Source organism: Natator depressus, chromosome 3 (genome assembly GCF_965152275.1).
Source record: "Natator depressus isolate rNatDep1 chromosome 3, rNatDep2.hap1, whole genome shotgun sequence".
Classification (NCBI taxonomy): Eukaryota; Metazoa; Chordata; order Testudines; family Cheloniidae; genus Natator; species Natator depressus.
Window position 1 is genome coordinate 203924334 of NC_134236.1, and position 15601 is coordinate 203939934.

At 44.8% G+C, this 15601-nt stretch overlaps 1 protein-coding gene across 2 annotated transcripts in view; it reads left to right on the forward strand.

Annotated features, from left to right (window-relative positions):
• SLC24A3 (solute carrier family 24 member 3) overlaps positions 1-15601 on the forward strand; it is a 331008-nt gene that overhangs the window by 211929 nt on the left and 103478 nt on the right. For both annotated transcript variants that reach the window (XM_074949728.1, XM_074949730.1), the window contains exon 4: positions 14848-14922. In XM_074949728.1, the coding sequence (XP_074805829.1) occupies positions 14848-14922 (75 nt within the window). The remainder of the gene's footprint in view (positions 1-14847; positions 14923-15601) is intronic.

Below are 15601 nucleotides of genomic sequence, written 5' to 3' on the forward strand. Positions count from 1 at the left end.
TTTATAGTTTTATGTCACTGCTTTTAATGTTCTTCTAGGCCCTGATCAGGCAAACACTGAAGCACATGTGTAAGTTTACTCATGTGAGTAATGCCATTGAAATCTCAGTGCTGTTTTTGGCTGCAATTCTACTCCTTTAAAAAAAAGTCAGTGGGCTGCAGGGATCTATGGTTTATGTTCTAAATACACTGCTGCTACTCGCATGAGTAAAGTTATGAGTGTAACCCTTCTGCCCATCAGAGTTGGCAGCAACAAGGGCCGGGTTCAATATCTAGGGGATCCATTCCAATAACACAATGCAAACCGGCTCGAGCCCCCACCCAGTGACCTGGGACAAATATATACCACCCCCGCTGGGCGCCTCCAAGAGGCAATACTTCCCCTCTCGCAAGCACATAGGCTGAGTGTAGCAAAAAGCCTTTTAATAACAGAGAGAAACAATGTGGCATTATGTTGGGGAACCACCACCAACAGGCTTCATAACACAACCCATGAGCAAAAAAAACCACCCCAAGCAAATTGGGGCATGCCCCTTTCCCTCAGGTTCTTGAGTCCCAGCACCCAAACGTCTCTTGAGTCCAGCAATCCACAAATCACCCAAAGTCCAAAAAGTCCAGCCCCAGAGTTCAAAAGTTCATCTGCATAGTGTTACTCCCCAGTCTGGCTAAAATGTGCCTGTGTGTGGGGAAAAGGGGCAAGGGGCACCTTACGTGTCCTGAAGCTGACTGCCCCACAGGGCTCTGCTCCACCACGACCGGCTCCGCTCTGCACCGCTCGCCATCTCACGAACAGCTCTGCTCAGCTCGCCGTCTCACGAACGGCTCCACTCCACCACGACCGGCTCTGCTCTGCACCGCTCGCTGTCTCAAGAACAGCTCTGCTCAGCTCGCTGTCTCATGAATGGCTCCGCTCTGCACAGCTCGCCGTCTCACGAACGGCTCTGCTCAGCTCACCGTCTCACCCACACCCCGCTGTCTCACAGACGGCTCCACTCCGCACAGCTCGCCGTCTCACGAACACACCGCTGCACTCTAGATCTTCCGGCTCCCCACTACTTGACACAGTGCTTAGTGATTTCAGCTCATAGTAGTGGGGGCCTTAGTGCTGGTGCACCTTAAGGCCAAAGTGAATGCAGCACAGTACCTGTAGCAAGACTCTTAATAGACCCAAAATTAGCTCTGACATTCCACAGTGGAGAGAGAGACAGAGGTGCAATTGGTGCTTCAGGCCCTCACAAAGGGGCCCACACCACCAGGTACTAATACCTGTCTCAAGTCTCTCTCAATTCACACAGTTTTGGAACCCATGACCCTTGCCTAGCGAGTGCTACTTAGTTGATAGTGAGTCCCTCCATCATAGCAAAAGGCCAAGTTCAGTTCCAAGCACAGTTCCCATAATCAGGGTAATAACAATTTATTCTTCCTGCCCCAATAACAGAGACACTGGGGATCCCACAGCAGCCGAAGTGACCATTTGGGCAGCTATGGCCTCAGTCTAGGCGGGGTGGGTGTGCCTATGCAAATGAGATCAGCCCCTGAAGTTTTTTTTCCACAACTTGCCACACCTCACCACCAGATGTCAGGGTGGAGCTCATCCTGACACTGCTTACATGAGCATGCTTCAGAATTTGCCGGATCAGGCCCTTACTGGTTTTGAGGGTTGCTTTTCTGTACTGAAGGCTGGATGCACTTTCATTCGAAAAGGACATTGACTTTCAACTGCTTCAGTTCAGGATGGAGGGGTGAAACCTATTTTTTGACAGGCATTGCATGGATTCCCCTTGCTGCTACTCATGGTCCTGTCTGCATTTGCAAATGATGTAAGTAGAGTTCTCACTTCATTTGGTTTTCATGTAAAGACTCCCACAAGGATTTTCATGCACTTCATCAGACAGTCAGTTATAAGTATGGTATCTGTCCAGGCTAATTGCCGACAGTATCTACGGCATGTAGCACAGAGTATAATAACCTTGTGTGACCTGGAAAAAATAAAAAAAGCAAAAGCATACAGTAAGTGGAAATTCTGTGCCTCATGTTGAGACAGATGCTGAAATGGACAATTTGCAGAGCTTGAAATGACCTGATTTGCCTTTTAAGTCTTTGCTTTTTCTCAGGATGAGAACCATGCTACCAAACAATAGCAGACTGTAGGAATCCCAGGCAAGCAAATGGTATCCTGTGCTCTGTGATGAACATACATTATATCAAATATAGACAGCACACTCAATTAAGAGTGATGATGTGTGGATTAGTGCTTCTGGAAGGCATTAAAATGCATTTTAAAAAGGGAAGATGCCTAGCATGATGGGAGGACCCACTGCAGACTGACTATATGCTGCAAAATGGATAGTAGCAAGACAAATAACAGGCCATCTTTTTAGAAAATAAAGTTTCCACGAAGGAGTTATATTTCAATGGAATGTAGGCACTTTCACTCTTAGGCTCCTTTGGAAAGCCCACTTCTTGTTTCTCAACATCCTTTCTATAAAGCATAATGTTTGTGCTTCCCTGTTATTATGATTTATTTGTATTGCAGTAGCAGCACGAGACCCCAGTTAAGGATCATGCCAGGTATATTTGTAAGACCAGATTCTCATTTTTGCACAGGCCCCTTTGCACCCTACTGGCAGTGTAAAGCATTCTTAAAATGGGCATAAATTAAATTTATACCTATTTCATAGGCCCAGTATAAAGGGCCCTTAGAGAAAATGATAATCTGGCCCATAGTCTTCAAAATGGCCATTTATTATTTTGATACCAAACTCCAGTCTGCCCTTGTAGAAATTCTGTCTCAACTGTTTTTTTGATGGAAAACTGGGTTTTTGACAAAATGAAAATTTTCATGGAAAGTATGTTTTTCACAGTAAATGTTGACATTTCCTTGGAAAGCTGAAAACCCAAAACCTTTTCTGCCAGGTTTTTGATGAAAATTCAAAATGTCTCATGGAAAATGTCAACCATTTTTTCCAAAAATTTCTACCAAAAAAAAAATCCATTTGCCGACCAGCCCTACTTAGAGTATCAAAGCCTCAAAGGTGAACAAAGCCGAGTTACCCATTAACTCAGCACTCAGTTTACACTTCATAAGTACAGTAGTTATGACTTGAGGGCAAGAGACAAATTCAGCAATGTGAGCGTGCCATCTCAACTCCATTGGGTAGATAGAACCACACCACAGAGACCTGGGTAATAAGGGCACAAACACACAAAGTTAATGGTGAAAAATGCCCTCCTTCTGCTGACCTAAGAAACCTACCTACCTTTGCTTCCTTACCCATCCCAGGAGAATATGGGAATGAAGAGCAAACATCTTTGTAGGCTGGGAACTATGGTGAGATGAAGACTACTGGAAAGAAAATACCATTTCCTCCCTCCTTTCCTGACCATGTGAAGCAAGGGAAGAGACAGTAGGATTAAAAGTATGTTTTAAGATAAGACATAAAATTTGAGGCCTGTAGGAAATTCACTCCAAAGATTATACAAGCCCAGGCTGGGAATTCCCCTTGAAGGTGCCATTCAGCGGCAGCATGTGCCAAAGTTTAACTGATTGAGTTCAGTGGGGCTTCTTGTGTGCTTACAGCTAGGTCTGGGCTTGAGTACCTTGCTGAATCAGTCCAAGCAGGGCTCAGAGGTAGCTGCCAGTTCCAGAGACAGTGACAGCTCATTAGCAGGCAATCCAGCAGAGAGAGACAAGGCCTAGCTCAGGTGGTTCTGGCCTACTGCAGTTCCCACCAAATCAATGGTATTTGGAGGCTGAATCCCCCTTACCATTCTAGGGAGAACAAGGGCAACCTCCACCACAGAGAGCTCCTAGGAAACTCCCCTGAGGGGTTTCTCTTGGAAGTTTCCTCTCCTCCAAAGTTCCAGTCCATGCTGTAACAGTATGTAGCGAAGTCCATGGATTCTGACCCATGCCACGTGACAAAGGCATGGTGACAAGGGAACTGTTTTGGTCTTACACACACCACAGGTGTGGATTCTACTGCCCTGACCCTGTTTACAACAGTCTTGGTTTGGATTTAAAACTCAACAGATGTGCAGCAGTTTCCTTGTAAGTGCAGTCACTACGCAGATGGATGGATATCTGTGCTGCTCCTGATTGGCTAAGGACTGCCCACATCCTATTAATGTTTGCTACCAGTAACAAAATTTACTACTTAAGTAGTAGTTTACACACAGCCCTGCTGTGAGGGAAGTAGAGCCGTATTATCCTTATTTCCCTGATGTGGAAACTGAGATACACTTGACTATATTTGAACCCTGTGTCTAATGGCTCCTCCCCTTAAGCTGTGGGAGGGGCCTTCCAATGCTTGCACCCACCCACTCTCAGAATTCAATGGGTACACTTTACTTCTCTGTGTCTGTTTCCCATCCCATCTTTTGACTGTTTAGACTGAATCCAGTTTATAAGCCTACTTATTTGCTTTGTTATAACTTTCTTATCCTCAAATTGACATGACACAATATCAAAAAGGATGGAAGGATGAGAATGCTGCTATTTAGTATCAAGGTTCACAATTCAGATAAATAACTAGAGCTGAGGAGAACAGCCAAGGTTTGTGGAAACCAACAGTTTTATAGTCTTCCAGGCAAGATTTACATTGGCTTTATTTTCATCTAAATTAAAATAACTTTTAAAATGTAGGAGAAAATAATGATCTTTCTGCTATTTGTCTTTCCTTTTTACCAGTGTGCCTACAAAGGAAATTGTATTACATTTTTATTGGGTGAGTTATCAGAGTCATTAAATTGCTTCCTGAGCCCACGACATTTTATAATTGAAAATATGTGGATTCTCACATAACAAATAGGCAATTCATTTCTTGCTTATCTCTAGCATTTCTCTTGGTTTTTTGCTGGAGTAAAGGTCATGTTTCAGAGGTATTCCCACTTGCCATTTTCCTGCTTGAGTGCCTGCATTAGCATTTCTGCGGTAATGTAGATCAGACAAGGAATTATCATGAAAACATAATAAAATATTTAAAGATATAAAAAGCTACACTGAAAGTTCTTCAGAAAACCTTTGTGCCTTGGTGTGTCACATTCTGCATCAAATACTTGAATACTGATCCAAATGTTGGCCTGGATGCCACAAAGACTTATGCATGGTTTTCACCTTATGCACCATGAACAGACCCAGTGCATAAAGTTAAGTACATGCGTAAATCTTTGCCTTAGGGCTTTCTTCAGGATTCCTTACTCAGCAAAACTCCCATTACTGTCTAAGGCCCATGAAGGAACTAGCCCTACTGTGATATACTGTTAATGTCAAGAAATTCAGGCATCCTTGTCCTACAAACAGACACTGACATGTCTGGATGCTTGCCCCATGGTACCTAGTGTACTGCTGATAATCAAAAGACTTTCATTATTCCTGGTGAATGTCAGTGGGTGCTTTGCCTGAGTAAGATGGGCTGAACAGTGCCTTTGGGGATTTGTCAGTCCAGATTAAAGACGGCTTTTGCAGTCCTGCAAAGCCTATGGCTGTGGGCTTCCCCTAATTTGTGGGACCCAGAAATGTAAATAGGAATCTCAGCTTTCATTAAGAATAAATAATGTTTTTAGCCATTTTCCCACACTAGTGGCTAGGGTTGAAATCTTGTCTGATTGTTTCCTGAAGTTCACAAGTTATGATTGTTGTTGTTCACAATCCCAGCACAGCTACCTAGGGCTGAGCTTTGGGTTCTAGAACAACCATAGCCAGACGTCCCTGGATTTTTGGGAAGACCGCAGATGTACAGTAGTAGGTGACAAGTGCCACCCAAGATATCACTGAGGGCACTTGGGCCACTGCAAGTTGCCTGCCAGCCATCTGCCTATAGCTGAGCCAGCTTCTCTTCTGAGCATCCAGCAGGAGCTCAGGCCAGAAGGAGGGGCCGCTCAGTAGCATGCGAGTAGTATGATTTGCTAGACTGATCCCCAGGGCCAGATTTACACCTTACACGCCCCTAGGCACAGCGCAGGGTTGTATGTAAACTACTATTTAAGTAGTTAATGTTTGTAAAGTCGATATCAATCCTGAACCTCACCAAAATGCATGCTAAGCCCTCCAGTGTCTGAGCCTCCGTTGACTTAGACAATAGACCCATGCAAAACTTTTCTACATATTGGCACAACCCAACACAAGCAACTGGGCTTTACTTCAGCAGTTGTAGCCCACTGAGGATGGGGCCAAAAGATCCACCTTGCATAAATAAGAACTGACATATCGGGTCAGACCAATGGACAATCTAGCCCAGTGTCTTGTCTTCGGCGGTGGCCAGTACCACAGCTTCAGGAGGAGTATACAGAACAGGGGAGTTGGAGTGATCCACCCCGACTTCTCCTCCCAGCTTCTGGCAGTCAGAGATTTAGTGTCGTCCCAAGCATGTGGTTGCATCACGGATCATCTTGGCCAATAGCCATTGATAGACCTATTCTCCATGAACTTATCCGGTTCTGTTTTGAACCCAGTAATACTCTTAGCAATCACAACTTCCCATGGCAATGAGTTCCACAGGTTAGTTGGGTGAAAAAGTACTTACTCTTGTTTGTATTAAACCTGCTGCCTATTTCACCATGTGAACTCTTTTTTGTATTATGGGGAAAGGGTAAATGACACTTTTTTGACATCATTCATGATATTATAGACTTCTAAAATATCCACCCTTAGTCACATCTTTTTTAAAAGAACAGTCCTAATCCTTCTAGTCTATTCTCATGTTGAAACCATACTTTTGATCATATTTGCTGCCCTTCTCTGAACATTTTCCAGGTCTACTATAACCTTCTTGAGATGGGATCACCAGAACTGCACACAGTATTCATGGTGTGGGCAAAAGATGGATTTATATAGTGGCATTAGGATATTTTCGGTCTTATTTTCTATTCCTTTCCTAATAGTTCCTAAGATTCTGTTAGCCTTTTTGACCACTGCTGCATATTGTGCTGAAGTTTTCAGAGAGCTATCCATGGTGACTCCAAGATCTCTTTCTTGAGTGTAACAGCTCATTTAGAACTGATTATTAAGGCTAAGATTTTGTCATGGTTCTTTTTAGTAAAAGTCACAGACATGTCACGGGTAATAAACAAATTTACAGAAGCCGTGACCTATCTGTGACTTTTGCTGCTGCGGTTCCATGGTTTCCCCCACCACCACGGTGGCTGGGAGCTGTAGGGTTCCCCCTCTTCCCACGGCAGTTGGAAGCTGCAGGGGGCCCCCCCCTCCACCCACAGTGGCAGGGAGCTGCAGGCTGACCATTTTTTCCCAAAGAGAAGACAGGACACCCCAGCCACTTGCCCAAGGCATCCGTGCGAGGCTGTTGCCCATCGCTGGGCCCCCTCAGGAGTCTGTCACCCGAACCTTGCAAGGGGCCCCCTGTCTCCAGTCGCTGGAACCCATGGCTGCCAGCTCCAGAGTCCTGCAGCCCCTGGGGCTGAAGCAGAGAATGTCATGGAGGTCTCTGGAGGTTACAGATTCCATGTCTTCCATGACCTCCGTGACATAAACATAGCCTTAATCATTATATACTGTAGTTGGGATTATTTTTTCCAACTACATGTTCCATACAGGATGCTTGTTATTATTTAACATTGCTTGTATTAAGGTAGCGCCCACAGTGGACTAGGTCCAGGCATACTGTAATTTTGGCACTGCTATAAAGAGCTCACAAGCTAAGGCGGCTGGAGGAAGAAGGATAAAACATACATATTTTTTCTAGGTGGGCCTTGACCTAGCTGGTGAATTTTACAGCAGAAGTGGGCCTTGTGAGAGGACTTAAAAGAAGAGTAGTTGCCCTGTAGATCAGTTCAGAGAGGGCATCCAAGGCATATGGGGTAATGTGGAAGTGTCACGGAGCGCAGACTCACCTGGCAGCGCCTCCTGCTGGTTGTCTCAGGGAATTAGCATCCAGCCTCCAGAGCACCTCCTTCAAGCTGGTGTCTCACCCCCTCCTGGACCCCAGTGCCTTTGTCTTGGGTACTGCCCCCTGGCGGTACCCCCACAGTTCTGAGTCTCCCCCTCCCAGGGGAACCCCCACCCACTATCCCCACCTCACTTCAGTCTTAGTCTACTGCCAGTCACCAACTAGCCCCTGCTCCCTGGGGCAGACTGCAGTATAAGCCCCTCATCACAGGCAAGGGGGTTTGGACCTGCTGCCCATGCAACCCCCCATACCTAATAGGCCTTGCCAGGCCTGCAGCTTTCCTAGACCAGAGCTGCCCGGCTCCCTTGGCCTTCCCCAGCCCTACTCCCAAGCTGGGTACTTTCTCAGCCCTTGCAGCCAGGTCCCCTCTCTCCAAGCTAGAGAGAGTCTCTCCTGGAACTTCCGGCTCAAAGCCTTTATAGAGCCAGCTGGGCCCTGATTGGGGCATGGCTGCCACTACTTCCCCCAATCAGCCGGGGTTTTGCTCCCTTCCCCAGCCCCAGCCCTCTGCAGGGCTTTTCCAACCCCTTCAGGGCTGGAGCGGGTGCTCACCCCGCTACAGGAAGAAAGCATAAAGATGGTTGCGGAAGAGTCAGACAAATAGAATCTTGAGACCAGGCTCATTGGCAGGGTCAGAGAGAAGCAACACAGTGAGAGGTGAATAGGCAAACAAGGAGGGGCAGAGTTCTGAAGGGACAGTTAAGTGGGATTTTTATTGGCAGCTGGGGGCGGTCAAAGAATCATCTCGCTCACTCTGTCCCAAATCCTCAGTCCGGCCCTGTGCATGTTGCTGTGATCAAAGAGAGCAGGTAGACTTTACATTTGTGGGGGTGGCAAAAAATTGTTTTGCAACCTCCCCCCCAAAAAACACTAAGCCGGATTCTGCTCTGTAGTGCTCAGAGAAACGGTCATGCACAAAACCAACAGCCATCCTGACTTGGATGAGGAACAGCCAGAGAAGTTGTGCTGAAATGATACCGATGATACCTCCCTCCCCACTGAAGTCTTCACTCTAATGTTAAAAGTAGACCAGTCACAGATTTATTGTCACCCAGAGGTGTGTATCATTCTCTCCACTGTTCCTATGTGTGTGGCTTCTGCAGAACCAAGCTTTTACGGAGCTCATCAAGAACTTCTTGAGATCTTCAGTAAGTCAAGAGAGATTCAGGGTTTGCAAGCCAGAGTGCGACTGTCTGACAGATGAATGAATACGCAGAATGTAAGAAGGTCCCTAATAAATGTTAGGCTGCTTGAGTTTGAGTTGCTGCAAATGTTTACAGTAGATAAATAGTGTGAGACAGTGTTTACATTTAAAAATAGTTTTATAAAGGGACCAGATTTTCAGTATTTACAGCAAATTAAAACAGCCTCGTATGCTGTAATTCCTAATGGAGATTTATGTAACTTCATTTGCATCTCTTTAGTAAGATACAGTAAAGGCTCCTAAAAAATATCTTTCTCTGTGACCAGTAATTCTCGTTTTGATATGTTTATCTTGAAGAAATACATGATTTTAATATAGATTTTTATTTTATATATATTTTATATATCAGAGGCTCTACCAACAATCCATGTCTAGGTGTAAAATGTTGTCTCATTAAAATTACCCAGAAAACTATAGACAGAGTGAGAGAAGACTTCTAGGATGTGAATTGCACCTACAGAATCAACCAGCCACAGGTTGGAAGGAATTGCTGTTGAATTCCCTGAGAGAACACAAAGCAATCGGTAACGTGCACGTTATGGAACAAGACCTCTTCTAAATTAGAATCATGAGTAAGGTATTGGGTATCCTAGAAGCAAATAAAGACACCATCGGAATAGTGGCAGCGACCACAGAGGCAACATGTTTTACCAGCTACTGTGGAACGTTGCGTAGGGCCCCCAGTGGCAGGAAGTCCACTGGGGGATTGTTGTGGTGGTTGAAAGCAGATGAAACCTCCTTTTGTGGGAGGTCTGTGGCGCCTAATGGTGGGCAGGGTTTACCCAGGGACAAAGCATGGGTGCCAGAGTGGCCTGGTTCCCTTGAACCATCTCTGGCGGCAGAGCTCCCCGTCCTGAGCACAGCTGGTGCAGTTGGCGGCCAGGGGGCCAACGCAGTGTGTTCTCTGCTGAGTCCTTATTCCTCCACTGTGCTTGTGTTAAATCCCTTGAAAAATAAAACACCTGTCCGTAGTAGCTAATTGCTTACCGTGGAGGGGCGGTACACTGGTGCCGTGAGAACAATGGCATCTCCCATTCCCAGGGGAGCAGTGCCACAGGTGTGCTAAAGGCCCAGTGCATGGCACATGGTATTACACACTCTTAAATGGCAACCTCTCATCCCTTCAGTAGCAGCCAGTGTAAAGCAAGCATTCTGGGAACATTCACAGGGCTGGGAGCCCACATGTGCAACCCCTGGGAGCAGAAGCCCAAAGGCATCACTACTGTCTTCTTCAGGATGGGAAAGGGAAGCTGAGGAGCACAGCGGTACCGAGGCCTGCCCCCTGGCTCACGAGGGGAGGGACAGCTGAGCATTCCAAGTGCCCCTACTGATTTTGCTGTAGGGAAGGGGAAGAGGCCCACTCCACTTTATTTGGGAGCAGGGGGAGGCGGGAGTGAGCAAGTGAGCAGATGGCTGCATACAGTTGTGTGTGTGTGCGTGTGTGTGAGTGAGGGGTGGGTGCAGGTGTGATGGATGTGAGGGGGTAGGTATGTGGGAGTGGCTGGCTGGGAGTGGCTGCACAGACTTGATGAACACAATAGATTAAATTTGAACTTTCCTATGCAGCAGGTCAGGAACCCTTCAGTCAAAACAGCTTCAAAGCAGATATAAAAATCCTGCCTTGACCCTGGAACTAACCTATCAGCTTTGAGGCCCATATTCTTATGTCTGTGAATTTTAGACAGGGGGCTACAGTAGGACTTCTAAAGAAAACGTACCTGCAACCTTAATCATGGAGCAGAGTAACGTGCACATTTACCTGTGGGAGCATCCTAGCTTCTGTCTCCCAATTCACTTTCAAAGCAGGACGTCAACCATATTGTATTTACTTTGTGTGGGGCAGGGCGAATGAAGAGGCTGGGTGCCGGGGAGAAAGGAGGGGAACCATGGCAGAAGATGAACAGGGAGAGAAGCTGTCAAAAGGATGTTTTCTTTTGATCTAAATCATTCCCAGTCAGCCGATTTACCATCTGATTTTGGCTCCTCTTGGTTTTTAGGGGTCTTTCATTCCAGTTTGAATATTCAGTTTCAAATGTGCATATTTCATCTTGAGGGCTCCTTCTGTTAACTTGGCAATAGCCAATCCTGGGCTATAAATTCCTCGGCCTTCCTCTCAGTACTTCAGCCCCTGGCTTTAGAGCGTATGCAGCCCAGGATACAGTTATTTCATATACAGGCAGTAAGCCCAAGTTACGTTTAAATATGGTCTCTAGAGTTCTTTGGACATCTCCAAAGTGGATTTCTTTTTCAGTTGAGCATCAACCTAAAATTCTCACTGTCAACAACATAAATATATTAAAATGTTGTGGGTTTTATTCTATATTTCATTCATTTTGTTTCTGTTGCTTTCTCCTTGTCATTAAAGATTTCCATTTGCCCAAATCTCTCCTCTTCTCATTTTAAACCGGGCCCTTTTTTCCAGTTAAATATGGGGATTCTTTCCTGACTTCATTTTATTTTATGATCAGCATTTCCTCTTTATAGAAAAGTCTGCTGGCTGAAAAAAGCCAGGGAGAGAACAGGGAGATGGGAAAAGGGGTTAGATCATGTCAGCAGGGTGAGGGAATTGGGAAGGCCTAGTTTAGCCCCCAAACAATTATCAAGCTGTGTGGTTACTGGGTCGTAGGTTTTGTAATGGAAAAGATGACCAGAAAATAAATATGACTGTGTGTGATCATTTAACTTGCAACAAAGAGTGAAGCCAAATGAGGACAAATAATTGACTTTATTCAAACATAATTCCATCAGAATTCCAGACTGATTCCCACAGGTCTCTATTCCACTTCTCTAAAACCACCTTATAAACAACCATCAAAAACCCACAAAGAAACCCTGGGAGGTATAAATTCAGTAAAGAGGCATTTGGGAAATTAATCTATTGTGGCTAATGCTGAATAAAAATGCCACAAACAGCTGTGGTGCTGAAGTTGCACAATTCAGATAAATTAAGTAACGCAATTAACAATCCCTCATATACAGTAGAACCTCAGAGTTACAAACACCTCAGGAATGGAGGTTGTTCATAACTCTGAACAAAACATCATGGTGGTTTGTTCAAAAGTGTACAACTGAACATTGACTTCATACATCTTTGAAACTTTACTCTGCAGAAGAAAAATGCTGCTTTACCTTTATTTTTTTTAGTAGTTTACGTTTAACCCAGTACTGTACTGTATTTGCTTTCTTTTGTCTCTGCTGCTGCCTGATTCCGGTTCCAAATGGGGTGTGTGGTTGACTGGTCAGTTCATAACTCTGGTGTTCATAGTTCTGAGGTTCTCCTGTATATAGATATGTGCATCTGAATCCAGTTAACATTAATGACAACACTGTCCACGCTCATTTCCTGCCGCTTTGGACTGACATGCTGTGTGATGGCACATCTGCGCTTTGTGGCTTGGGGTACATCTACACAGCAAAGAAAAACCCGCGGCTGGCCTATGCCAGCTGTCTCAGGGTCACCGGGCTCAGGCTATGGGGCTGTTTCATTTCTGTGTAGACTTCCAGGCTCAGGCTGGGGTCCCACAGCCCGAGCACCAGCCCGAATACAAAGTCTACACAGCAATGAAACAGCCTTGCACAAGCCAGCTGCGGGTTTGTCTTTGCTGTGTAGACGTGCTCTGTGTGTGATGGTGGTGGTTTTTTAAAATACTCTTCTTTCCTTGATACCAGTGGAGAACTATGATCATGACAGCCTGTTCTTAGGTGCTCAGGCTGGTAGAAAAGCTGCACTGAGAACAGTTTGTTGTACCATTGCACATTCCCTACCCCTGCTGTGGCGCCTACGGCCCTGATCTTGCAAACATGTGTGTGCTTAATTTTAAGTGCATGCGTAATCCCACTGGGACAGAATTCTGCACCACTGAAGTCAATGGGAATTTTGCCAGTAATGGCCATGGTGCAGGATCAGGCCCTTGATACATAAGTGTTTGTACGATTGGGGCCTATGCTTCTTTACCTCTGCACCATGCCTAGTCATCACTGGCTCTCTGCAAGCCAGCATCGGCAGTCCTGTCCAGAAATCAGTCTGCAACACAATGTGCCACCCCAGGGCCCAGAGCTGGCTAGAGCTTTTTTTTATGAGTTCAAACCAGTCTTGTCTTTTTTTTTTCCTGTGTAGCATTATTTTTACAAGCTATCAAGGGATATGACAGGCAGCGCAAAACTTGTAGACTGCTTTGAACTTTGAAATAGCTCAGTCTCACTCCGAGGCTGGAAAGGCAACTGAGGTTGTAATGCCCTCAGCAGAAATGTGAAAAGAAGGGAATCTGGGATACAGTGGTGTGCTCTATGGACCCACCTGTAAAAAGCACTTATTTCTGGGGATCTGTACTGTTCACTTTCAGACATACCCAGTCAATTCTACTCCATCTGACAGACTATGCATTTAAAAAAAAAAAAAGTAAAATTGCAGCGAGAGAGAGTTTCTAAGGTTAGGGTGATTTGCTTAATCAAAAAGAAAAGCAGTACTTGTGGCACCTTAGAGACTAACAAATCTATTTGAGCATAAGCTTTCGTGAGCTACAGCTCACTTCATTGGATGCATTCAGTGGTATTTTCCACTGAATGCATCTGATGAAGTGAGCTGTAGCTCACGAAAGCTTATGCTCAAATACATTTGTTAGTCTCTCAGGTGCTACAAGTACTCCTTTTCTTTTTACAGATACTGTAGTCTGCCAGGAATGAGATCCAGGAAAGAAATGTAGCATCCCAATATGCCCTGGGGCTGTTCCGTGGCAGCTGATTGAGACAGACCGTTTCCTAATCTCTGTTGGGGATGCCAGGCTTATAAATACAGCATATACCTCATTTTCCACAAAACCGGTAGAGCCAAATTATGACGGACCCTGCATGAGTGCACTAGATGGGGAGAGCAGCCATAATTCGGCTGCAGGCACCCAGAGGAGCACACTAGCCAGATTTGGGGAGAGGACTCTGCCTTCCCTCTTGTGTCTCCCTCCCCATTCCACACTGGGAGAAGCCCTGGCTAACCCGTCACCAAGGGAGTCTTGCATCTCACTGCTCTGACCTCAGCCCCACTGGGTGCATAAGGCTTTGCAAAAGCATAATAAGCCAGATCCTTAACTGATGCAGCTTGGAGTAGCTCCACTGAATGATTTAAACCAGCTGGGGATCTGTTCCTGTGCTGCATGGCCCTGCGTCTCCCCAACTCAGTTCAGATCCCGAGGAGCCATAGTGGGCCCTATGATTTTAGTTAACATTAAAATGATGAATTTACATCTTTTCCAGCCACTCATTTCTGGGGGCGGGGAGGGGAGTTCTTTCTAAGACTAGCATTACTTTGGATTAAATAAAGTCCTAGGATTAGAATTCTAGGTATCATTCCAGGGAGTCTAAGCACAAACACACTTCTTTGCTCTGCACTGAAGCATTAGCAATTGAAAACCCCTTCTGGAGAGTTCAGTTTTTCATGGAACACACTCATACTTTAAAAAAAAACCTCGAATTTATGGAAAAGGAGGATAAAGGAGATATTGAACGTGTTTAAGCAACATCTAGAGAACTTAAAAGAATCATTTGTCACTGTCTGATGCTAAGTGACGGTGGCACTTGATAACTTGTAAGAGTTTTGGATAAATACTTCATGATCCTTCCATAAACTACTAGATGTCCCATAAATTGCTGTAGCAATAGAATTTAAAAACCCAAGTTCAAGTGGGACATTACAATTTGTGTCTTTCCCTGGCACCTTCTAAACTCAATGTTATGTTTTCTCTTTCAGGCCATGTATATGTTCTACGCTTTGGCAATTGTCTGTGATGATTTCTTTGTCCCTTCATTGGAAAAGATTAGTGAAGTAAGTATTTGTAGATGTTTCTTGCATGTCACTTTAGTAGCAATTTCCCTTGAAAACCTCAAGATGTGTCCATAGTAGATAGCATTATATTACAGTTTCTCATTTGGGTTTTTTTTTAAAAAAATTTAATGGGTAAGAAAACAGATGTTGTGTTTACATTGAATTATAATATCGCGTAAATGATTGGTTCCGCTTTGTGCATTTCTGTTACGGGCGCCTGCATGTGCATTTCTTAGTGGACAAATAATATTTGTAGGGTACCCTTATAAAGCTTGTGATTGCCACTTCAATAACAATAAGAACAGTTATATCTGCATAGCACCCCTCTCTTTAGCAAACAAAGCATAAATACTATGTAGTTAAAAACATACCTTAAGAAGTACCCAGGAAAAACGGTCTTGTGGTTAAGTTGCTCAATTGGGACTCAGAAGTTCAGTTCCTGGCTCTGTAACAAACTTCTTGTGAGAGATCTTGGGCAAGTCACTGTTTCTGTGCCCCACAGGTTATTGACGTTTATTCTCTCCCAACATTTGGTTGTCTTATCTATTTAATTTACAAGCTCTTCAAGGCAGGGACTGTCCCTTAGTACATGTTTGTTCAGCATCTTGCAAAATGCATTCCCAGTTTTGGCTGTGACCTCTAAGTGCTACTGAAATAAAAATTATAGTAATACATTTCT